This window comes from Neolamprologus multifasciatus, chromosome 7, assembly GCF_963576455.1.
Source record: "Neolamprologus multifasciatus chromosome 7, fNeoMul1.2, whole genome shotgun sequence".
NCBI lineage: Eukaryota > Metazoa > Chordata > Actinopteri > Cichliformes > Cichlidae > Neolamprologus > Neolamprologus multifasciatus.
This window is the reverse complement of record NC_140445.1, coordinates 21835946-21862533: the sequence shown is the minus strand read 5'-3', so window position 1 is coordinate 21862533 and position 26588 is coordinate 21835946. Positions and strand designations below refer to the sequence as shown.

The 26588-nt window shown below is 39.1% G+C and overlaps 1 protein-coding gene across 2 annotated transcripts in view; it reads right to left on the bottom strand.

Annotated features, from left to right (window-relative positions):
• Positions 1-26588, bottom strand: part of astn2 (astrotactin 2) — a 291315-nt gene that overhangs the window by 189204 nt on the left and 75523 nt on the right. The window contains exon 3 of one of the 2 annotated variants that reach the window (XM_085168613.1): positions 16875-17154. In XM_085168613.1, coding sequence (XP_085024739.1) covers positions 16875-17154 — 280 coding nt within the window. Of the gene's footprint in view, positions 1-16727; positions 17155-26588 lie in introns of both variants that reach the window. The other variant, XM_085168612.1, reaches the window with a different exon arrangement.

Here is a 26588-nt window from a genome sequence, read left to right as displayed (position 1 = left end):
CTTGGGGAGCAAATGGGTACAGAGAAGATCAATGGGGGTGAGCGGGATGGTTGTGTGGGGTTGTGGGTAGGGGTTGGATAGGGTAAGGAGTTCACCCTAGCTCTGATTCCCACTGTGATTTAATACATTTGTCACTGTTTCAATATGAACAGTCCAGTGTAGCTGTCTGGGAAAGCCTTCACAGCAGTGCTTCTGGAAGTCTGACATGTACATGAGAGAGAGAGTAAAAGGTTAGACAGAAACAAAGGAAAAGACAAAAGTGTCAGAGAAGACAAGGGATCCAGACATGAATGAAGAATAGCTAAAAGGGAGCCTGAGAAGGGCAGAATAGATATGGGTAGACAATGGTCGCCACTGGTGTTAAAGAAAAAAGAAATGAAGTGATGACTAGAATGAGATGCAGATAAGGGACTCAGTAGGAAGAGCACAGTGGGGTGGAAAAGGGAAGGGATGATAATGATAAGCAAAATATTCAGAGACAAAGACAAATTCAAAAACACAGGGGAATAGCACAAAAAGGGTGAAATCTTCATAGTTAAACAATGCTGAAACTTTGATTTAAACTGTACATTGACGAGAATTAGAAGCCCTTACATCTACTGGGCAGTAATATGTAATAATTATATAAAAATGCCTCAGTTTGTGAGATGAATATGCTTCAGAGGAACAAAATCCATGTTTGACTTTGCCGTTAAGACAATACAAAATGAAAATGTTGTATGTTTAAAGAACATTTGAACATTCTCAACTACTTGAAAACATCTAATGTCCCATCGTTAGACACTTTCCCTTTCTGGTCTTTCCTTCTACTTGCATATTTTAAGGCCTGTGTTGCTTGCAGAGCCAAGAATAAAGTTCTATCTATAGCTTGGTTTTTGCCACGGGCCAGAATAAAATATGAATGTGTCTCCCCGTGCTGCGCCAGCTGAACATTGCAGGCCAGGCTCTGACCTCCAACTGCTCCAGACAGGCTGAACCTCCTGACTGGTAAACAAAACCTGGCTTAAAATAAGATTTTAGATGTCCTTATCCATTATGACACAAGACTCCAAAAAATGTTTGGATAAAGTATTCTGTGAGTAAATGTTTAATAAGTAACAATGCTACAGTCGCATGCAGCCTATTCTCAACAGGAAACACCAACTGAAAAGTTTTTTTTTTTTTTGTGCTCAAGAAAAGCACAGGGCAGACTGAGAGCGGGAAATGATAAGCAAGATAAGACTTAAAGAAATAAATGGTAAATGGCCTGTATTTGTATAGCGCTTTACTTGGTCCTAAGGACCCCAAAGCGCTTTACACTATACACAATCATCCACCCATTCACACACTGGTGACGGCAAGCTACAGTGTAGCCACAGCCGCCCTGGGGTGCACTGACAGAGGCGAGGCTGCCGGAAACTGGCGCCACCGGGCCCTCTGACCACCACCAGTAGACAACGGGTGAAGTGTCTTGCCCAAGGACACAACGACCGAGACTGTTGGAGCCGGGCTCGAACCGGCAACCTTCTGATTACAAGATAAACGCCCAACTCTTGAGCCACGATCGCCCCAAATACTGCTTTTGATTAAAGTAACTTTAAAAAGTCCTAGATTAGTTACGTTTTTCTGTTCTGTATACACTCTAACCTCTCTCAAAATGTACCTCTATAATGCTTTGTGAACACTTCAAGGTCCAAGTTTTTTAAGTGATATAACCTTGGGAGGAGTTTCTCATAACTACATTTAGCGTTTGGATGTTCTCACAGTACACCTTTAGTGGTTGTATTGTGAGAATATCTTAAAGAGACTTTCACGATTTTCCCAGCATAGACTAGTGGGGGCAGCATGGTGGCAAGGTGCTTAACACTGTTGTCTCGCATGTCTCGAGTCCAAAGGCATGCAGCTAGTTGGGATAGGTTAATTGGAAACTGTAAATTGCCCGTGGGTGTGAATATGAGTGTGAATGGTTGTCTGTGTCTGACCTGTCCAGGGTGTACCCTCTAGGCCTTGTGGCAGTCGCGGCAGATGGCTGCCCTCCCTGAGCCTGGTTCTGCCAGATTTTTCTTCCTGTTAAAAGGGAGTTTTCCCTTCCCACTGTTGCCAAAGTGCTTGTCATAGGTGGCTCAGGGGGTTGGGAAGCGTATCTGTAACCGGAAGGTTGCCGGTTCGATCCCTGGGCTCTCTATCCTGGTCGTTGTGTCCTTGGGCAAGACACTTTACCCTACCGCCTACTGGTGTTGGCCAGAGATAGCGCGATATGGCAGCCTCACTTCTGTCAGTCTGCCCCAGGGCAGCTGTGGCTACAACCGTAGCTTGCTTCCACCAGTGTGTGAATGTGAGAGTGAATGAATAGTGGTATTGTAAGGCGCTTTGGGTGCCTTGATAAGCGCTATATAAATCCAATCCATTATTATTATTAATATTAAGCGGTTTGAGGTGACTGTTGTTGTGATTTGACTTGTTTCAAATTGAACTGAATTGAATAGTAACTCCTACCTTACCAGTAACTTTAAAAATTGTCAGAGGACCTCTGAGCAAGGAAAGGACTGACCTATCACCACACTTTTTTCTCTTTCTATTTACAAACAAGTGATGTTTCCACATTTTCTCCACCCGTCTAAACGAAACACCCAGCTTACATCATTAGACATACACACACAATTATGGGCATGCTGAGGTTTGTCACATGGAATGTAAATGGGGCTGGCACCAGAGGAAAGAGGTTAAAGATATTTAACCAGCTTAAAAAACTACAGGCAGATGTTGTTTTATTACAAGAAACTCACAGACCTGTTACAGGTTTAAACGAACTTAAAACACCCGAGTTTCCTAATGTGTTTGCAGCTTGTTATAATTCTAGACAAAGAGGAGTAGCAATCTTAATACATAAAAATGTTAATTTTACAGTACTCGATACAGTTATAGATCCAGAGGGTAGATTTCTAATTATTAAACTATCAATATTGAACAAAAAACTATGTATTGTAAGTATATATGGTCCAAATGTTGATGAACCCTCATTCTTCCACGGATTTTTTAGTGCACTCTCTGAACACCTTGATTGCACACTCATTCTTGGAGGCGACCTCAACCTTGGACTAAATGAAGAAATGGATAGGCTCAACACAACAGGAACTCAGCGCAATTGGCAATCCACAAATATAATCAAACAGTATATGAGCGACTATGGCCTTTGCGATGCATGGCGCTCCCTTCACCCCAACAGTAAGGAATATACTTTCTTCTCACATGTTCATCACTCCTACTCTCGTCTGGATTATGTTTTGGTCAGCAGCTCACTGCTGAGTGACATTTCAGACACTGAGATTCACCCTATAGCTGTCAGCGATCATGCTCCTGTATCTTTAACACTAATACACAAGAATAATACTACGCCAAGTAAAAACTGGAGATTTAACACATCACTACTTAAAGATGAAGACTTTATTAAATATTTTAAAAAGGAATGGACTTCATATTTAGACTTTAATGACACTCCCGGAACATCTGCTTCGGTTCTATGGGAAGCAGGAAAAGCTGTGATGAGAGGTAAAATAATTTCTTTCTCATCACACAAAAAGAAAGAAGAAAACAAAAATATTCAGGAATTAGAAAAAACCATCAAATCCTTAGAAGAAGCCTACGCGTTCCACCAAGATCAAGAAATAATGAACAAAATATGCAAAACAAAACTAGAATTAAATGAAATTATTAATAGAAAAACACAATTCCTTGTACAAAGACTTCGCTTGCAGAATTTTGAACACAGTAACAAACCAGGTCGATTTCTAGCAAACCAGTTAAAAATAAATAAAGAAAAAACAACTATATGTGCTACTAAAGATTTATCAGGGAACACAATATATGACCCTGGAAGAATAAACAAGATTTTTAGGGATTTCTATGAAACTTTATATTCACCACAAATAAACCCGTCTAAAAATGAAATTGATTTGTTTCTTGACAACGTAACTCTTCCAAAATTACTAGACAGTCAAGCAATGGCACTGGATTCGCCACTGATGCCAGGTGAACTCCAGGAAGCCCTGATAAGTATGCCCATTAATAAAGCTCCAGGTCCAGACGGCTTTCCTGCAGAATTCTACAAAGAATTCTGGACAACTTTGGCACCAGTATTCCATGGAATGTTGCAGGAAATCAAGAAAAATGGCAGACTACCACCAAATATGAATTCTGCTAACATTAGTCTCCTGCTAAAACCAGGAAAAGACCCTTTATTTCCCTCAAGTTATCGTCCAATATCCCTTATAAATGTAGACCTTAAAATAATCTGCAAAGCTCTCTCAAAGAGATTAGAGAAAATAACCCCCCTCTTAATTCATCCTGACCAAACTGGTTTCATAAAAGGTCGGCACTCCTCAACAAACACTCGTAGATTACTTAATTTAATAGACTACTCATACAATAAAAACATTGAAACCATAATATTATCTCTAGATGCAGAAAAAGCATTTGACAGAGTTAACTGGAAATTTTTATTTGCAACTTTACACAAATTTGGTTTTGGAAACTCTTTCATAAATTGGATTAGAATATTATACAATTCCCCAACAGCTCGTATCAGAACAAATGACCAGACATCCTCCAGCTTTTGTCTCCTGAGAGGCACCAGACAGGGATGCCCACTCTCCCCTTCACTTTTTGCAATTTTTATCGAACCTCTAGCAGCAGCACTTAGACAGGCTACAACAATTAAGGGCATAAAATGTAATAACGTAGAACATAAAATCAGTCTCTATGCGGATGATGTGTTGCTTTTCCTGCAAAACTCACAATTCAACCTCTCTGAGGTAATTACTCTAATAAACTGGTTTTCAAGAGTTTCAGATTATTCAATTAACTGGCCAAAATCTACAGTTCTTCCAATTAACTGCTCCTTCCATAATTCATCTTCTGCCCCACTACAATCTGGAAATATTAAATATTTAGGTATTAATGTTTCTCCTAAGCTTTCAGACTTAACTAAATTAAACCACATCCCACTTCTAAAGAAAGTAGAAGGCGATCTGACTAGATGGAAATCTCTACCCATATCACTCATGGGAAGGGTCGCCACTATAAAAATGATGATCTTGCCAAAAATAAATTACTTATTTTTAATGATCCCTAACAAACCATCACAAGATTGGTTCAGATCTCTGGATTCACATATTTCTAAATTCCTTTGGAAAGATAAACCCCCGCGCATCAGCTTAAAAACGCTACAAAGAACCAAGGATAGAGGAGGATTAGATCTGCCTAATTTTCACCAATACTTCTTAGCCAACAGGCTTCAGTTCATCTCAGAATGGTTAAAATGTACCCTCTTAGATGAGCCCTGGCTAGATGTTGAACAGGCACTATGCAATGATCTAGAGATTTCAGACCTACCATTTATTAGCTCAAACATCAAAAGACATGAATGCTTTAAAAGCATCAACATCAGCTTTTCTCTGACAGCATGGTGGGAGTTTCTAAAAATAACGGAGTCTTCATTAATCCCATGCAAACGTACACCTATCTGGAATAACCCTGACATATTACAAAACAAAAATATGATTAATTTCCCAGAATGGAGTTGTAAAGGAATTAAATACTTAGAACATATATTAGAGGGAACATAATTTATTCCATTTGACAGACTAGTTACACAATATGGGATCAACAAGAAAAGATTTTTAGAATATCAACAAATTAAATCCATAGTAAAAAAAGAAATTTAACCTCAGTCAAGTTGAATTACAAACACCACCAAGTGTGGTTCAATTTCTTACTCTTAAATCCCCCAAAGTATTATCTAAAATATACAGAACACTTTCTAAAATAGATGAATCAATATCCCTTCCTATTGCAAAGTGGGAAGCAGATTTATCAGTCAGCTTAGACCAAAACGTCTGGTCTCAGATTTGCTTAAAAACCTTTAAATTGATTAAAAATCCCAATCTGCAATTAATACAATACAAAATACTGCATAGAGTGCACTATACAGGTCATCGACCTCAGTGAGTGAGTGTTGTTAGGTATGACCCATTGTTTCAAAATCCATCCATCCATCCATCCATCTTCATCCGCTTTATCCGGGGCCGGGTCGCGGGGGCAGCAGCCTAAGCAAAGAGGCCCAGACCTCCCTCTCCCCAGCCACCTCCTCCAGCTCATCCGGGGGAACACCAAGGCGTTCCCAGGCCAGCCGAGAGATATAATCTCTCCAGCGTGTCCTGGGTCTGCCCCGGGGCCTCCTCCCGGTGGGACATGCCTGGAACACCTCACCCAGGAGGCGCCCAGGGGGCATCCTTGTCAGATGCCCAAACCACATCAGCTGGCTCCTTTCGATGTGGAGCAGCAGCGGCTCTACTCTGAGCCCCTCCCGGATGGCCGAACTTCTCACCCTATCTCTAAGGGAGATGCCAGCCACCCTTCGGAGGAAGCTCATTTCCGCCGCTTGTATCCGCGATCTCGTCCTTTCGGTCACTACCCACAGCTCGTGGCCATAGGTGAGGGTAGGGACGTAGATCGACCGGTAAATTGAGAGCTTCGCTTTTACACTCAGCTCCCTCTTCACCACGACGGACCGGTGCAGCGTCTGCATTACTGCAGCTGCAGCCCCAATCCGTCTGTCGATCTCCGGCTCCCTTCTCCCATCACTCACGAACAAGACCCCGAGATACTTGAACTCCTCCACTTGGGGCAGGACCTCATCCCCGACCCAGAGTGGGCACTCCACCCTTTTCCGGCTGAGAACCATGGCCTCAGATTTGGAGGTGCTGATCCTCATTCCCGCTGCTTCACACTCGGCTGCGAACCGCTCCAGTGCGAGCTGGAGGCCCTCACCCGATGAAGCCAACAGAACCACATCATCCGCAAAGATCAGAGATGAGATCCTGAGGCCACCAAAGCGAAAGCCCTCCGCCACTTGGCTGCGCCTAGAAATCCTGTCCATAAAAATTATGAACAGAACCGGTGACAAAGGGCAGCCCTGGCGGAGCCCATCACCCACCGGGAACGAGTCCGACTTATTGCCGGCAATGCGAACCAAGCTCTTGCAACGGTTGTATAGGGATCGAATGGCCCGTAACAAAGGGCCAGACACCCCATACTCCCGCAACACCTCCCACAGGACACCCCGAGGGACACGGTTGAATACCTTCTCCAAGTCCACAAAACACATGTAGACTGGTTGGGCAAACTCCCATGCACCCTCAAGTATCCTCGAGAGGATGAAGAGCTGGTCCAGTGTTCCGCGACCAGGACGAAAACCGCATTGTTCCTCCTGCATCAGAGGTTCGACTAGCGGACGAACTCTCCTTTCCAGCACCCTGGCATAGACTTTCCCGGGGAGGCTGAGGAGTGTGATCCCCCTGTAGTTGGAACACACCCTCCGGTCCCCCTTCTTAAAGATGGGGACCACCACCCCGGTCTGCCAATCCACGGGTACTGCCCCTGATCTCCACGCAACATTGCAGAGGCGTGTCAACCAGGACAGCCCTACAACGTCCAGAGCCTTCAGGAACTCGGGGCGGACCTCATCAACACCAGGGGCTCTGCCACCAAGGAGTTGTTTAACTGCCTCAGTGACCTCGCCCCCGGAAATTGGCGGGTCATTCCCCTCATCCCCAGACTCTGCTTCCTCCTCGGAAGACGTGTCAGTGGGATTAAGGAGGTCCTCGAAGTATTCCTTCCACCGCCTGACAATTTTCTCAGTTGACGTCAGCAGCGCTCCGCCAGCACTATACACAGTGCAGGTAGAGCACCGCTTTCCCCTCCTGAGACGCCTGACGGTTTGCCAGAACCTCTTCGAGGCAGTCCGAAAGTCTTTTTCCATGGCGTCTCCGAACTCCTCCCACACCCGAGTTTTTGCTTCAGCCACTGCCCGAGCCGCATTCCGCTTGGCCTGTCGATACCTGTCGGCTGCCTCCGGAGTCCCACAGGCTAACCAAGCCCGATAGGACTCCTTCTTCAGCCTGGTGGCTCCCTTCACCTCTGGTGTCCACCATTTGGTTCGGGGATTACCACCACGGCAGGCACCAACCACCTTGCGGCCGCAGCTCAATGCAGCAGTTTCGGCAATGGAGGCGCTGAACATGGTCCATTCGGACTCAATGTCCCCCGCCTCCCTCGGAATGCTGTTGAAGCTCTGCCGGAGGTGTGCGTTGAAGATCTCGCGGACTGGGGCCTCTGCTAGTCGTTCCCAGCACACCCTCACTACGCGTTTAGGTGCACCAGGTCTGTCCAGCGTCCTCCCCCGCCACCTGATCCAACTCACCACCAGGTGGTGATCAGTTGACAGCTCAGCCCCTCTCTTTACCCGAGTGTCCAGAACATATGGTCGCAGGTCTGGTGATACGATTACAAAATCGATCATCGACCTACGGCCTAGAGCGTCCTGGTGCCACGTGCACTTATGGACACTCTTATGTTCGAACAAGGTGTTCGTTATGGCCAAACTGTGATTAGCACAGAAGTCCAATAACAAAGCACCGCTCGGGTTCAGATCAGGGAGGCCGTTCCTCCCAATCACGCCCCTCCAGGTCTCGCTGTCGTTACCCACGTGAGTATTGAAGTCTCCCAGCAGGACAACAGAGTCTCCAGGTGGAGCACCTTCCAGCACCCCCCCCAGGGACTCTAAGAAGGCTGGGTACTCCGAACTGCCACTCGGCGCATAAGCACAGATGACAGTCAGGACCCGTTCCCGACCCTAATGCGCAGGGAACAAACCCTCTCGTCCACCGGGAAAAACCCCAACGTACCGGCAGCAAGCCGAGGGGATATTAGAATACCCACCCCAGCCCGCCGCCTCTCACCAGGGGCAACTCCAGACTGAGACAGAGTCCAGCCCCTCTCCAGGAGACTGGTACCAGAGCCCAAGCCGTGCGTAGAGGTGAGCCCGACTATATCTAGCCGGTACCTCTCAACCTCACGCACTAACTCAGGCTCCTTCCCCACCAGAGAGGTGACATTCCATGTCCCTATTGCCAGTCTTGGCAGCCGGGGGTCAGTCCGCCAGGGCCTCCGCTCCTGGCTGCCACCCGGCACACAATGCACCCGACCCCTATGGCGCCTCCTGCGGGTGGTGGGCCTGCGGGAGGATGGGCCCATGTCTCCTCTTCGGGCTGTGCCCGGCCGGGCCCCATGGACTAAGGCCCGGCCACCAGACGCTCGCCCTCGGGCACCCTCCCCGGGCCTGGCTCCAGGGCGGGGCCCCGGTAACCCTATCCCGGGCAGGGTAAACTGTTCCCTCGGTGTTTTTTTCATAAGGGTCTTTTGAATCGCTCTTTGTCTGGTCCCTCACCCAGGACCAATTTGCCATGGGAGACCCTACCAGGGGGCAAAAGCCCCCAGACAACATAGCCCCTGGGATCCCTGGGACACACAAACCCCTCCACCACGATAAGGTTGCGATTCACGGAGGAGTGTTTATATATATGTTTATATATGTTTCAAAATGTGTTTGTTTAAAACAAAAGAAAGAAAGAAAGAAAGAAAGAAAGAAGGAAAAGCACTCTTTCTTATGTCGTAGTATAATGGATATGGTTTGTGAAACAGATAGGCCTAAACTTTGTATTTATTCTCTGTTAATAAAGTAAGTAATTATGAATCCTACTTTATGTATGTCTACAAAAGGCTTTTACACTGTTCTAATCGCGTTCTGGGATAACGTTTAATGGCTAACATGGGACCACCTGTTAGAGGTCATGGAGCATGCAAGTGACACTGTGACTACTGTTATTGTTGTAGAAGGCATTAGGCTGATAGCCAGTCTAACATTAACGTAAAAGTCCATAATTTGATTGTGTGTGTAGAGCCCTGTTGTTTCTGGCTTTTGGAGAATGAAGAGATCGTTTTGTGTGTGCATTATGAATCCAACATAGTGAAATATACTTGTGTTGTAACTTTAAATAGAATATAGAGACAAACTGTTCCAGGGTTAACCCCACTTTCTGTGTAGATCTCTTGTGTTATTTTTCATATTTAGAACATCTTTATAGTAAACATAATGGTTCTAATATAATCACAAAACCATTAACTCTGGATATGTTCAATTGCCATACTATTATTCTTTTTTTATGATTATTAATGACACCCAGTGATTGCACAGTCAGGCAGTGATGGGGTGTCTCCATGGTAAAATGATGTTTAACTTTTGACAGTTTCCAAAGACAATGAATATTAGCAATTATTTCCAGATCTTGCCTGAGAGTTGCTAAGAAATTTCCAGCACATGTAGGAGCGGAAATGAAGCAGAAAAAACATTATGCAAATATAATTATGATAGGGTGCCAATTTATCACACACTCAGATAATTTATCACACCCAGAAACAATTCAGTTAATTTAATATGCTGCAAGCAATAGTATTCCACCAAGTGCATATTGACCAAAGGCAGGCTGAGGAGAACAGCTGCAGTTCTGGATTTGTCTCCAATAAGCTAAAATGGAGTACCTGTTTATTTACCATTTTAAAAAAGAGGTACATACAGAAGATTTAAGGTTATTTTAAGGTTATATCCTAAAACTTTCACAACTTGATCTTTCACACTGGAATAAATTTCTTAAATAATTAGTGTTTATTGTTTTGCAGATCTGAATCCCATTTAAGAAATGTATTCTTAAAAATGCATTTTAGAAATGTATTTCTGACCTAAGTTGTAATTTCAAATATTATATGAATTATTTAAGATTAGGATTTTAGTGTCTGTTATGCTATTTTTACATTTATTTTCCTACTTTGTTTTTTTTTTTTTTTCTATTTCCTTACCTATAATTTTAATGGACAGACTGTTGGGAATCATGGCAGCACAGAAACATATTGATGGCTGTGGGTGACCAGCCTTAACCACATTTCAAAAGAGTCTCATAAAGATGGCTCACGAGATGGCATGTGATCGACCACCATGTATTGATTTAGTGCTTACAAACTCATTTCTGCAGGCATTTTTTTTTTGTCTGGCCCTGACAAAGGCTTCATGTTGGATCAGATTACTAAGGCTTCATTTCTCAATGACTTGCTATACACGGATTTACTGGTTGCTAGTTCCTTATTTTTTCTTTGCTGCTCAAAATGATCTCATCAGCTGCTGCACTGTGCATGGGGGGATTTGCTCATCTTGTGCTCCTCTGAAACTTCCTTACTAAACAATGCACCAGAAATTGTAGGAGACTGATGAATCTGACACAGGCCTTTTTCACACTGGAGTGGGCAAGAATGACTAGTTTTTTAATCTAGCCTAGAGCTCAAAAATCTCATTTCAGTACACATTTATTGGATTTTTTGACTTACAAAATCTTAGTCTTTGAACATGTGCATCCTTAATCTTCATTATGGGATGTTTTTGTAGACTTGAACATGCTATAGTGTGCTTTATATTGTATGTGTTTGTTGAAATACGTCACATTCATCTTACTGTGATAAATTCACATCATTAACAACACACAGCTTTACTGCTTTCTGTGGATGGGGGATAGGAAGAATGTGAAGTCTTGTCATGATTCCCATCTATTTATCACGAGGAAGGAGAGCGAGCTTGAATCAGTATTAATCAAAACATTACCCCAAGGTAGCTTGACTGTGCCAAGCTGGCATCCATTTCCCATTAATGATGTCACATTAGTGATCTGAAGCCCGACACTAGATTATTACTCTGAGTTCAATTAAGGCTCAGTAAACACTTAATAACTTTGGCAGTGAATATGGAGTTGTTGATGACAATAATAACAATACTTCCTTTTTTTCCCTTTTAAATCCTACTTGGTTTCAAGCGGGTGAGTGCAGCCCCAATAATGAAGGACTTTAAGAATGCACAGTTAAGACTATATGTGAAATAAATATCAAACAAAGTTTTTGCCAGACTTTACCTAGTTATTACTGCAATAAGTAACAAAGACCCACATGCCTATATGATTCAACGCTGCTTTCCTTGAGGACACTGAGAAGTCTTTGATACAGTTATATATTTTGCTAGATGTTTTCTGGTCCTGTGTTCTTGCTATAGAAAAAAAAAAGTGGGAAAAGAAACATTAACGTACAGATCCATTATTCTTGGAAGAAATGTGCTTTTACTCAGATTGGGGGTAGCTGCTCCATAGGGGGCAGGGAACTTAAAAATCTACTGTAGCAGCAGGATCTTCTGTCTAAATGCATTCTTCTCTTTTGTCTATTTTAAGCAAAACTTAGCCACATATCTGAAGTTGTAAAATCTAAGTATCATCCCAATGATTCTCAGTGGGTTACATGTGCTGTCCAAGGCTTCATCAGTGTTTACAACATGAAATAAATACAAAGTAATTCCATTCAGCAGTTTTTGCAAGCAACATAACTTCACTAAAAGGAATAAAAGGCCCAACAGGAAGTAATATGGACTATTAAACCATAATAGAATCTTCAATTTGCGTTTAATGTTTCTTTTTGCTAATGAGTTAGATCCCATTACTAGTGAAAACTGATATAAAGCTATATTCTTAACATCTGACTAGCAGCATTGTACTTGCCTTAAAATTAAGCTTCAGCTATTTTAAGACCATTTTTTTTTTTGTTATATCAGAAATTATGTTCTGCTTTTTATCCACCAAGGAGGCAAAGCCTTAACCGGCGAAGCTATGTTGACAGTTTTGTTTGCCTGTTTGTGTGCTATCTCACTGTCAGATTAAACAAAACTAAAAAATATGAAAGAAAATGAATAAAGAAAACTTCCACGCCTAATTTAATGAAAATGGAAGAAAGGAAGAAATCAATACAATGTTTTGAATCTGGACACTCATGTTTAGTATATTACCATTATGCATGCCCATCCAGTGTGCCAAATGTAATCATTTGAATCCACATAATGCATTTTGCCAATCACAAATGTGTTAATGTAGAATTTGTAGCAGTGATATGCGTCATGAGAACACATTTTTATCTCCAATACAAAATTCTCCTGTGGTGTCTAAGACATCTTAAAACATTTTAATGGTTTTGTTTAAGGACTCGTGCCATGCTAGGGAAATATTGGGGTCTGACTTAAAGCACAGAAAATATAGAGCTACTTAACCCTTTAAGACCTACCGTAGAACCAAGTCCGCCAGAGCTTATATCATATTTTTACATGCTGTAGTGCCATTTTTGGGAGCATTTCAAGTTGCTATACATCAATACAACCATTACAACCTAAATTTTAATAATATGTATGAATTAAGTGCATAGTAATTACATAAATTGCAAAAAAGTGCAATAAACTACAAAAAAATTGAAAATCGTTTTAGTTTTTTTAACATATATTTCTAGTTAGAGAAATTTAAGAGGTTTATCCCTCAAAACTATAAATACAAAAATATCAAAATAATATGCATCAAAATAAACTATTTCCAGCAGTGCAATATGAGTTCTAAGCATCCCAGAAACGACACAGAAAGTCATAAAGTCAAACATAACTTTTAAAAACACCAGTATAGGATCATGAGGCCCTGATGGTAAAAAACGACATTTCCGCGAAAATGACGTCACTTCCGGTTTCGGGCAGGTCTTGGCGGACATGCGATAGTTTGCGCTGACGTCTATTCCAACGTAGGAAGTGTTACAAACAGCTGATCGGATCGGCAAAGCGTGTTTCTGGAATATTATGTTTTTGTTGCTGCAAGTGCTTTTTATGCAGTTTTTGCAAAGCTATATGTGAAAGGAAACTGTGACCTAGGACAAGCTGATGGCATAAGATGTAAGTACAACTTCTCCGGTTTCATATGCAAAAAAAAGTATTGCGCTAGCTCACGTGGTTGCAGATCTACCGGGATTTTAAAATAGTTACGCAAAACGGAGCGTGCCCGCTCTGACCGGTTTTAAAGGGTTAAAACACAGGTTTGTTTGAAACTGCTATACTTTATGACTATAAATCCACGTCCTCTTTTTGTAGATATCCTTTCCAAAAATGTAAGGTGATCAACGATAACAAAAAATATTATTTACTCTAAACTTTAGTTACCCTCTCGCCATAGACATTGATACAAGCTTTTCTATAAAAAACACAAGTTTGTTTTGTTCTTTTAGTTATTGCATTCAGTCAGAGAATAATGTGACCTTGAAAGTTACTTTCAAATTAAGTGAGAAACATTACTACCAGCAGCAGGAAAAACAAACCAAAAAAAAAAAAAAACGAGCCTGTTACTGCACTGTTCATGGATGAACCAGTGAGGTGAATGCATTCTGCTGCTTACCTCTGCTCCAGAATGTGTGCTAGATAGGACTAACAAGAGTCATTTTAAATGGAAATTGAATGGATTTGCTTGTTATTAATGTGAAGACCGGTGGCCCCATCCCAGATGCCCTCAGGGCTGTGTTGGCAGAGCAGCGGTGTGAGTCCTAGGCCAGTCACGGAATATCTGAAGTAGTTAGTCACTCCTTGGACTTCTAATGCATTTGGTTTTGGGGAAATTATATTCTGAGAATAAAGCTTTTGTGGTTTTAATCTTGTATGTTTGCATATAGACACATTAAAGGTTAATGCATGAGTCAACAAACTAGTTGGGCCATTGAAGAAAATGAAAACATGCAAGGGCTAGGTTAATAAGTACATGGCAAATTCTGTGAATACAAGTAGTAGACTAAATTTTAATTAATCTATTAAATTATACACATAGTGCAGCCAAAACCCAATAAACAATGCCAGCCACAAAGAACTTCACTATGCTTTTATGGTTGACAGTAATGAATCACAGTACAATCACATAACCCTTTGTCCTCTAGACAGACATATTGAGCCTGTAGGCTTGGGCTATTTTATCCCACTGGGAGGTAGTTGTTGACCATCCAAAACAAAGTATTAGTCACATTAGCAATTTATCACCGTCCACCATTAGCTCATTTTCCTGTCAGTCTCTCTACTAAATACAAAGAACAGTGCACTTCAAGTCAGTTGTTTCTGAGAGAGTAATTTCTCAGAAACAACATTTAAATCTAAGACTATGGAAGATTTCGAATAAGTTTAGTTTTATTCTTCAAATCTTAACCAAGTCAGTATGCATCACACATTAAATCATGGCCAACAATAAATAAATCATAAATAATTGTTGCATCACTACAAAGTCAAATTTGTTTTATTTGTATTAGTGAGGCTGTGTATTTAGACAGCAAATCTGAATTAAGTTTGATTCATGAATTTCATCCATTTACATTGCCACATAAAATGCAGTAAAATAAAAATATTGAAATTAAAGAACACAAAAACAACACTTTTAACCTCCTGTCAATTTATTTTAAGAATTCGATATTACTGAAAGACTGCATTCATAAATTACAACTTTGATAATTTTTTTGATAACAACAAATTTACAAAAGAAACACCTGCTTGGTATGGGTGTTTATGGATAAGGGCTGCTTTATTTGAGACCACATATATGAGATTTAAAAGAGACTGAGAGAAGAGGATGAATTGCTAGCCCAGTACACTAAAAATGTCAAGGATAAATAAATAGAGGTAGATCTTAATTTTAAATTGGTCACTTTTATGGATGAATCATGTCATCATGTCTTTAAATTTCTGTAGCTGAAAGGTTAATAGCTCGTGAATCTGTCTCTATAGTTAATCCAAGGAATTCAAAGAACTGGAGATTAAATTGATGTAAATGTGAATATGGCCATTTTTGTCTGAAAGTACTATATCCTAGAGTTTTGCAATTACAGTGAGTTCAGATCAGTGGTTTGTTCAAAACTCTAGACATAATGATATTTTATCATCTTATTATTTTTTCCTCTATAAAAAACAAATGCTGAAACTGCATCAAACAACAGGTTTTCCATAGATTTCCCTTCTATAAATGTTTTTTAAACATAGACCAGTACTTAAATAGGATGATTTAAACTCAGAAAATTAAAATATCCATCAACTTCATAATTCTGAGCATTTTTAGCATGTTAATTGATTTAAATTTGTGATTCAGTACAAAACAAATAACCAAGGAATCCTACAATTAGTTATTGCGGTCCAACAGAGAAGGTTTGTGAGGGTACTGTAAACAAATTCTTTATGCATAGCTTGAAATTACGATGTTTGCAGTGGAGTTTTAAATTTTATTCCCTAAAAAAGTTTTATCATTACTTTATATGAATCATATTTATCTTGGTCAAAGTGGAGACCCATGACTCTTTTTACCAGGGATTAAAAAGCCGCCCACTGACACAAGTCAGCATTTAATTGATGTGACAAGTGGCCTCTGTCGCTTGACCTTCACAAATGATGTTAAATGACAGTACATTAGATTTGAACTTGATACATATAGTAGCTGAATGGCGGATATGACAGCCAAGAAGCAGCAGTGTATGTTTGAGACTGTGGCTTCCTTATTTTAGTAGGAAACAGTAGGACCAACTTAAAGATAGTATCGTTGCGAATGTTAGATGATGGCAGGAATCATACAAAACTACTTATTTTTCTAAAAAAATATAAGCAGTACATGCTGTGAAATCAACAACATGGGTGGGCTGGCCTAAGCCAAGTGAAATGTCCATGCTGAGTAATCTAAGCACCTGGCACAGAGACACTCCATGGATGTACAAAACATGGTCATAAAAGCAGCACAGCTACCACTGAGCACGACACATTTCCTATAACACCTGCCATTTCTTTTTTAGTATGTTGCTCACAGCTGCACGATAGGAACAAAACCAACATCATGCAGTTAATATGACAGGGATCCCATAAATCTTAATTTCATGCGTGCAGTGTTCATATTTCCATAATTCTAATTTCATTTTCAATGAGAATGTCTTTCAGACAACCAACCTACCTCGTTTGTCAAAATTATGCTTAATATCGTCTTCTTTGCACATCATATCTGGATGTCCTTGGATGCCAACTCCATAGTCATCTAGGACCTTCCCATCACTAAGCTTGTTGTGGATCTGGTTGGGTGTGGAGTTAAGTGAGTGCCCACCTGCGTCCACCTCGTCATCACAGTCGTAATCGTCAAGAATTGGAGTCTCACGAATAGGCATTCCAATGACAGAGCTGCCATGCTGGTGTGTGCTTCGAGAACCCCGATAACTGTCACGGCCCTGCGGTCCGAGCAGAACAGAGGGAATGTAGTGGATCTCATGTGTGGCCTCGGTACTTGCACTCTTTTGGGGGATACGGCGACGCTTGCACCATCGATGGCGGGTATACAGCACAAGGGTGAAAAGGAGGATTAGGAGGAGGAGTGCTATGAGGCCTCCCTGGATAAAAGTAAAACAAAGGAGAAAAAGACTGAATATCAGGAAGGCACACAACGACTCAACAACTCTTAATGAGAGCAAATTCAGAGAACTTAAGATATTTTACTGGTAACCAGCTTTAATTTTACAAACTGCAAAATAAAGAGAGGGCTTTACATCTTATAATAACAATTATAATCACCGCCTCAGTGCCAGTTATATTAGGCTGAATGCCAATTAGCACAATTTGCCAGCTAATAAAGGAGGTCTGGCAATCAACACTTTGACATGAGAGTTCTCAAAGCAACATGAGGCTAACAGAGTTCTGAGAAAGTCTATTTGTACCAGTCTTTAAAAATAACAATAATCTCACACTGTGGAGAAAAGGATATTGCAAGTTTGATCTAATCAACAAGCATGTCACATTTTCACAAATTTAATGTATGTATACTCAATTTGTTAATATGAATGGTAACTAGGCTTCTATATTCTATCTCCAGTATCTATGAGACAACACAAGTTGATGAGGGGCGAAAGTATTTTATACATGAAAGAGGAAGAAAACAGAGCATAGCCCTGTAGCAATGAAGACACCAGCAAGCCATTAGAAGATAGGAAGGCTACAGATACGTGTAACACACTGTATTCTGCACATGGAATACAGTGAACTGAACTGAACATGTACAGCAGATATAAAACACAATAAAAATAAATAATACTAAAAACTACCACAAACCAAACTCTGCAGTTTTCAGGAATCATTTTACATCATGAGTTGCAAATCAAATCAATAAAGTGAATAAATGATTTGCATTATACTATGTACATGCCACTGCTGTTTCCATGCCTTATTTGAAGTCTCACTAACAACTACAGACAGCAGTTCAGCATAAATAATTTTCTTTGTAGCAATGTTGCATCTCAACCCCCCTCGGAATGAGCACACATACCAATACACAAAGGTTATTAGCCTGTTTTGCCCTCTCTTTCTTCCCTAAGTCCTTACTATACCCCTGTAAATTCACCAAGGAGCATCACATTTCTCCAAGGTTCATTCAATATCTGACCACAGAAACATCAAACACCGCGCCATACGCAGTTGTTGGATGATAACGTAAATCCATATGCACAGACAGAATGGTTGAAAGTACCGGAGGGCATGACTTATTCTTTGATTTTTCACACTGGCCCCCAATAGGTGAGACGTAATATTGAATTCTGCAAGACATAGTTACCTAAGGGTGATAAATTTATAATGTCAGACAGAAAACACAGCGTCAGCACTTTTTCAAGTGCATAAATAACAGTGCGGCTATATTTACAAAATTATATGGGCACATGCACATATACATGCACAAATAGGAACACAGAAAATCATATGCACACGCACACACACACACACACACACACAAAAGAAATACACCACAACAGAGTAATAAATAAAAACCACAAGGGTTCATTCATCACAACATTTAAAATTCCATCTTCATGACTGAAAACAAACCCCTTTCAAATTAGAACTCATGCACTGCCGAGTGTCCATAAATCAAATATGCTGAGGGGTAAGGCAGCAGAGAGGACTAGTATCATACACATGCTCGTCCATTAATCTCCAAAAGGATGGCAGCTTTGGAGAAATATATTCTCAAATTCCCCTTAGTATTTTCGTCTGCAATGGTTTCCTATAAACAACAGGCACAGGGTAATAATGGTGTCACATTCGATGGTTTGGTAGGACAACCATTAAATGATTGTCAAAAATGAAAATAATATGGATAAAATGCTGCCTAAACATTTACATAGATTGGTATTAGTTCACCTCAATATCCACTGAAATTAAAATATTAATTGTCACTTTTTATGAAAATGTGATTACACACTCTACAGTGGATCTATATAGTATAACATAGTTTGCCATGGAAACCCATAATTATCCCACTTAAATAAAAAAAAATCTGCTGATCTATAATGAAGTGTCAAGTGGTTGCTATCTGCACACTGTGGAAACTACAAGTGAAACTGGGTTTTGAAGAGAAGTTGTATTTCCTGTTGTTGTAGTAGGTCTACAGAAATCCATCATATTCTGTGGTATTTTTTTGTAGTGCGGCTGCCATGTGAGGAGAACATATCTCTGAAAAATGGGAAAACAGACAAAAGGCCAAAACTTTGAATTTATAAAAAAGCATAAGGAGATATATTTTTATAACAACGGAAAAACTCAGAGCTGAAATAAAAGGCTTGAGGACTGTGTGGAATGATAGATCTCTCCAGAGGTCCACAGAGGGATTAAAAAACATTACTAAAGCATTTGATGGATGTATGTATCAAAATATCTAGTTAAACTTAGCACATCCGGTCAAGCAAGTGATTATGTGCTAATATGAAAATATCTAGCGGAGCCTGCACCTACTGAACTTGATTTTTTGTCGACAGCTGATGTCTCCTCTCGTCATCTGAACCATCTCTGTGAAAGTTGTCCTTAAGGAGTCCTTAAAGGAGTTATAAAAAGTTTATTCACACTGCACTTTAACTCCTCAACATCACACATGTATGCTGACGTGATTAACAAGAGAAAACCTTTCTGCTGAGATGATAAATCACAGTGTAACTTGTTCATTTTGCTTGCGGCTTGTGCAATGTGCACGTGCAAACAGCCAAAAAAAAAAGTGCTCCTCCAGTTTTTGTTAACAGAACCTGCACGCGTACACAAACATGACAGAAACTACAGACTCCATTGTTTCACAGTACAATGCTTTCCTGAGACATAAGGTGAGAGATTGATTTCACTTTGGTATTTTTTAATTAATGCCTATTTTTAGATTTCACTGGGTAAGTACTGCTTGTTATCATGTTGGATCACCAACTATTATGGAAATACTGGTAAAGACTGGAAGACTGAAAAGTTGCATTGGTGAACTTGTCTTTCAAATACTTTTTTCTTTACCTTTCTATTTTTCTCTCTCAAATTTCCCTCATCATCTAATCTCATTTCTCTGCACTTCCCACTGTTCCCACTTTTTCTCTCTCTCTTGCTTGATTACTATATGTCTCTCAGTTTCCATTCTCCCTCATGTTTGATCACATTTTTTCTCTACTCTTCACTACAACAGCCATATAAATTCATAGTGGCAGATGTAGCCATGAGGGAAAATGGGTTTTGTGTTCATCTTCAAGCCCTACAAATCCCTGCTGCTTTAGTCCTAAATGACTTTACAGGAAGGAGAGTGGCTGCAAGCCCCATAATTCTACACTTTTCTGAAGATTTAGTGCAGTTCGTGATTATTTTCCTTACTTTGCATTTCTTTTTTCTATTGCTCCTAAATTACTTTGTGTTTTTCTTTCTTTTTACCTTTTACTTTTCTCTCTGTAACATCACCCTTTAGCTTTTTATTAGTCTTTTTGCTCTTGCCCCATTTTTTTTTGCCTTTCATTCCCCTAACCTCACGTTTTCTCTGTACTAGCTACTAGATCATGTTCCCTCCTTCCTTTCATGTTCCCCTGTCAAGCTTGATTACCACCATTACATCCCTTCTCAGTTACTCCTTATTCCCTTTCTTCAGCAGACTGAATTGAATATAGATAAAGACACCAGCACTGAATTATTAAACAATTTTACAAATCTTTTTTTTTCCCAATTGAGAAAGTAACAAATTTACCCTGACTAAACCCTGACTAAAAGTTAACATAATTATCCCCTGATATATACATCTTTAATTTTTAAAAAGGTATTCCCACCTTTAGGATGAAAATAAAACACACATCAATAATATGATAAATGACAAAGAGACAATATTTAAAATTAAAATAACGAATAAACCATTTGTGTAAAAATTACAAATGTTGCTCTTGTTTTAAAAATCAAGCCAAACAGCAAACCAATACAAAGCTAATCTAATTTTCTTAATAGTAGATAAGAACCTCAATGACAACATTTGTCAGAGATTGTGGATGTTAAGTTTTGTTGCTTTTTGCTTCCATGCAACTATGTTGCTACTGTATGGTTGGAATTGAAAAGAACGTCTCAGGAGGATGACCTATGGCAGTTTATAAGCCAAAAGTCATGCTCTGACACGGTTTGGCAGTCTACCTAGCAATATTGATGGAGATTGACTCAGCCATATAATATACTGGTGAGGAAAAAAAAGAAGATGGGAGTCCATTCTGTTATCACTAATGACAACTATTAGGGTCTCTAATTAATGTAGCAAACCTATGACATTCTGGAATCAGGGACTGCAATATACCACAACCTCATCTTACAAAATCTTTCCACCAACAGAATGGCCTAAGACCTCGAATGCTGCCCACATAGTTCATGTTACTTGCAAACAACACCACATCCAGTTGTGGAAAAACGTGTATATCTTTTATAGTAATGTTGTCAAAACAGTTAAATAATAGCATGATTTTACTGTTATATAGTAGTTAAAGTTCAGTGTGTTCAAAAACTAAAAAGAAGAGAAAACATATGTACAAGGAAAACCAGAAGTAAGATTGAAAATAAGAAGAATAAGAAGAAAAATAAGAAGAAATATGGTGCACAGTTGACAGTTGACTATATCAGAAACAAACAGTTAAGTAAGTAAAGCAAAGTAAAGCCATATATGAGAAACTAAGAATAAAAACACATGAGAAAAAGCATGAAAGAGGAAACTGATTAAAGACAAGCAGAATACTGAACTGAATAGATTGGACAATATACAAAGTGACATGGAGTGAGTTCCTTTTTATTAACTGGAAATTCATGTTGAATTGTTGTTATTTGCACCACTGACACACCGATTTATTTTTTTTATCTTACTGTTACAATCTACAGATTATGCAGACTGTGTGGGGTGTGATATGGCAGGCAAACTGGATTCAACAAAAAGCAAGCAGTTTTATTAGGCTGTTAAAGAATTGAAAAAGTAAAACATAAATTGAAAAAAGGAACTATAAACTGTATTTACAGGCATAAGCAGCACATGGAGAATGTAAACAGACACTGACAAAGCCTAAAGGGAAGGCAGCACTGTATATAAACTGAAGGGCAATCAGTAGACAAGAACGCAGCTGGCTATCAAGATGCAGGTAAAAGCAATCAAGGACAATGAGATGGGAGGGAAGGTAAAACAAAACTATTTATATTTATACGATTTAAATAAAACAGGAAGAGAGAAGTATTAACTAAATGGGGAAATCCAGACATTAATGAACTCAATATAGTGGAATTGACACAACAGGATGGAAGTGAGGGAAGAATACTCTACTACAACAAAGAACTCAACAAAGAAGCAGATATAAACACTAAGCAAACTAAGAATTAAACAGAGATATTTAAATAATCAAAAATTGAAAGTCCATAAACTCAAAAGGATCCTGATTCTTAGATCTATTTTTTTTGTTTGTTTTTTGCTTTTTAATTAGTTTTTTCTTGATTTGATTTCACTACAAATAGGAACAACCCTCTTTTCATCATGGCCTCATATAGTTAACTTGCAACGCAACACCATTGTAACACTACTACCATATTACTAGAATATGTTATGCATATACAATATCACTTTAATTAACAACACATGAAATATTCTTGAATCCATCCATCCAGTATTTTCCAGTTCCAGCTTTTTCAATTAGGATTAGGATTCAACTTTATTGACATTAGACATGCACAAATACAGGGTAACGAAATACAGTTTATGAGGTCATGAGGGTGCTAGAGCCAGTCACAGCAAGCGGGGTAAACACTAGACAGACAACCTATCACAGGGCTTCTAGAATAAATGTTTTGGTGGGGTTTTCTGAATCTTAACATTCTATGAAAGCTGAAATCCTCTATTATGCATATTTAAAAGGAAACATTTTTAACAACACTACTGTGGACTATAACTCTAGCATTTTAAATTACAGGAGAACAAAAAACATGAAGAAACCTAATATTTTGGATACATTTTTTTAACAATTAATACCCCAGAAATAGGACGCATATATTGGCATGTATGTAATAGGGGTGGGGGAAAAAATCGATACTGTGTAGTATCGTGATATTTTGTTTGCTAATAATGTATCGATGTAGGGACAGCAGAAATCGATATTTTGTTACAAAAAAGTTTTTGTGGACTGGAACATGCTCTGAAGTCAGAGCATGTTCCAGTCCACAAAAACTTTTTTCTTGATCAGCTCCTTTTTCTGAGCAAGAATCCTGACATTCCTTCACTGTCCAAATGTGTTTAACTTTTTTTATGGCAGCAATAAACATGACAGTTTACTTATTTTAATTTAAGACATGTTTTATTTTAATTAAGTTTAAAACGCTTTTATTTAATGTAAAATTATATTTTGTTTTAATTTACTTTCAAATTCTTCAGTTGCTGAATGGGCTGCATAGTTTTCATAAATTGCATAGTTCAGAATAGCTATAATTGTACCAGATGGTTGCGTTCAGTTAAGTTGTACTAGACTGTAATACAAACCGTTCAGTTTGTCAACAATAAAACTGACTGAAATGAGAGAAAGACTGAGTGTGAGACTTTGATATTAGATAAAATGAATATTGATAAAGTTTACCTTTATGTACAGAATCTGAATATCGCAAAATATTTTTAAAAATTGCAATAATATCGTATCGTGCGTTAAGTATTATGATAATATCGTATCGTGGGATGTATGGTGATCCCCACCTCTAGTATGTAAGGTAGATTACATGTTTAAAATATAAAGAGGCCATCTGTAAATCTTCTCAGAGAGAGGGTCTGTGTGTGTGTGTGTGTGTGTGTGTGTGTGTGTGTGTGCGCGCACACACCCAGAATCAGAATGCATTCTAAATCAAGAAATAAGAATATATATAAGAAAAACAGCTGATGACCGATCTTAGTCAAAATGTACAACTTCAGAATGTATCTGAAAATCTGGGGGGAATACTGATAAAGATCAAATTGATGCAATACATAAATGTATAAAACTACTTCACTGCAGTGACTGAGTTATATATTGTAATGAAGAGAAAACAGACAAAGATGTTAAAAACCCCAAATACATGAATGAATTTTAGATGTTAGCTTGTGGTTATAAACCATCTTATAAAAACAGAGTAAAGCTAAAAAACCGAGTAACTTCAGCTTATAATCATGCAGTCATACATGAATATTCATACTGAATGTACATTAGAGAAGATGTCTGTGTCTTCTAAATCGATATGGACACAGGAAGCAGTTTATGTATTTCACTATTATAAAAAAACAAAACAAAAAATAAACAGACAAAGCTCAATCGAGACAGTTTACAGGGGAGCTTGAATATGGTGGCATCATACATATTTGGCTGGAAAAAATATGACTACTTTGAGCAGCAGACAGTCGAGAGGTTAAGAACCCCAAAACAAAATCTCATTAGACTTCATTATTAATCTTGATTGTAGTGAATGTGCATTAAATATATTCAATCACTGACTAATTACAGACAACAGAGCTAATGAAAGGAGCAGCAACATGCCCAGTCAGGGATTTGTTGTGCTTTAAAATATACAATACAATGCTGTCAGATTTTTTTGTTTGTTTGTTTAATCTGAGCTGTCAGTCTTCTTAAGAGTGGTGAGATAAACAGATGTGTTGTAATAATGTAGCTAAGAAATCAGATTATTTGCATACGCTATTTCCACAGCAATTTCCTGTTTATTATTACACTTTCATAAATGATAAGCACAGCATATTTACTTTTATTACCTGAGAAGACATCACGAAGAATGAGTGAAATGGCTATTTCATATGTTGTCCGAAGTCTTTGGACAAGAGCCTTTTTTTGACTAGCTTCCTTACAAAATGCATTGTCAGCATTTATTATGATTTTTGCATCATCTGAGTTTGGTGTTCAGATTTGCACTCAAGCATGCATAGCAATATCAAAGTATGTAGCAATTTCTGTTGTTCTATCTAATCTCTGTAAAATTCATACAACTCTCAATCTGATGGCATTGCTTCTGTTGAGGACCAAAATAGCACTGTCACCATGGATATCTCAGATGTGTCACTTCTCTTTGGCCCATTCATAGGAAAAAGTAATCTGCAACAGCAGATGTCTAACCAGATGTTTTACCACATTACATATTTTTTTTAAAAGTAAAGGATTAAAGAAAGATTAACTGTAAATACCTTATCTTTGTAAAAAGAAATATCTAATAACTACATATCTGATTAGTTTTGAGCCTTCCACCGTCTCTCTCTCGCCCCCTCACTTGAACCACTCTCCACTCTCTTGCTTCAATAGCTCCTACAGAGCCTTAAATTTTTGACTTTTATGTGTACTTGACAAGCATAACTCCCTAATGATCCTAATAAGCTTCTTTATGCAGTGAAACAACACGATGCAGAGCCAACACATGCAACACATGCTCTGTGGTTTAGCCACCATCTGTGCATAGGAGAGGCAGTGGCTCACTGAACCCCAGTAATCAGCCACCTCCTGCTACAAAGGAAGGTTGGACTACAACAACCTTTATTGCATACTTAAGAGTAAATTACACTGAAATACTCACAAGCTAAACTGCTTGCAGTCAAAAGATTGATCAATTTCAAGATTAAAGAACAAAGAGATCACATGTACGCATTATCCCACATTATAACCACAACACACAAATCCAAGTATGTACTTGTAATATATTTGGGCTTGCTTGAATGGACTGTTTTTGTGTTTATGCCATTGTCTTTCACACAGAGTCTGCAAAGGCTAAACATCATTTCCCTCTCACTCCATTTTTTTTCTGTCACCATCTTCTATTTGTCAACCTCCTCCCTGCGCAGTATCTGTTCCTACTATCCCTCTCTCCCAGCAGGAAGTTAAAGTGGCATGTGCCCTAGCATCTGCTCTCCATTCTCTATGTCCAAGTAGAAGTTGCAGTGTGAATGACAAGATGAATGTTCCCATTCCAATTATTTACCTTGGAAATCGCATGCCTGTCTATTACTGGGTTTCATTAAGAAATACTTATAGTAATTCTTTCATTCCTGGTAATGCAAAGCATAGCAGGCTTCCTAAAATAAGTGAATGAATTATATGGTACAAATCTCTATCAGTGGCATTATAGTGTATGTAACAGCTGCTTGTCTCGATCATTAATTAATTAATTAATGTAATAATCCACTTACTAGGTCAGGGGAAGCTCTGATGTTCAACAGTATGCACAAACTGTTGAACATCAGAGTCATTTGGGATTAAGACTACGTGCTGTCATAGACTTGTGCTGTTGTTGAGAACTATGAATTGAAAAATAACATTTTATAAGGCTTATGCAAAGGTATATGTTTTAAATTGACTGGAAAGGTAACGATTTTTGATAGAAGTGAAAAAATCTATCCGAAAGTGAAAAATAATTTCCAGTCCAGTCCTCAGCTCGAGCCATGTAAATCACTAGAGAAATTACAGTGACCAAAAGTCCCTACCTAATCATAAAATCTGATTACACTGTGATTGAAAACTGAATT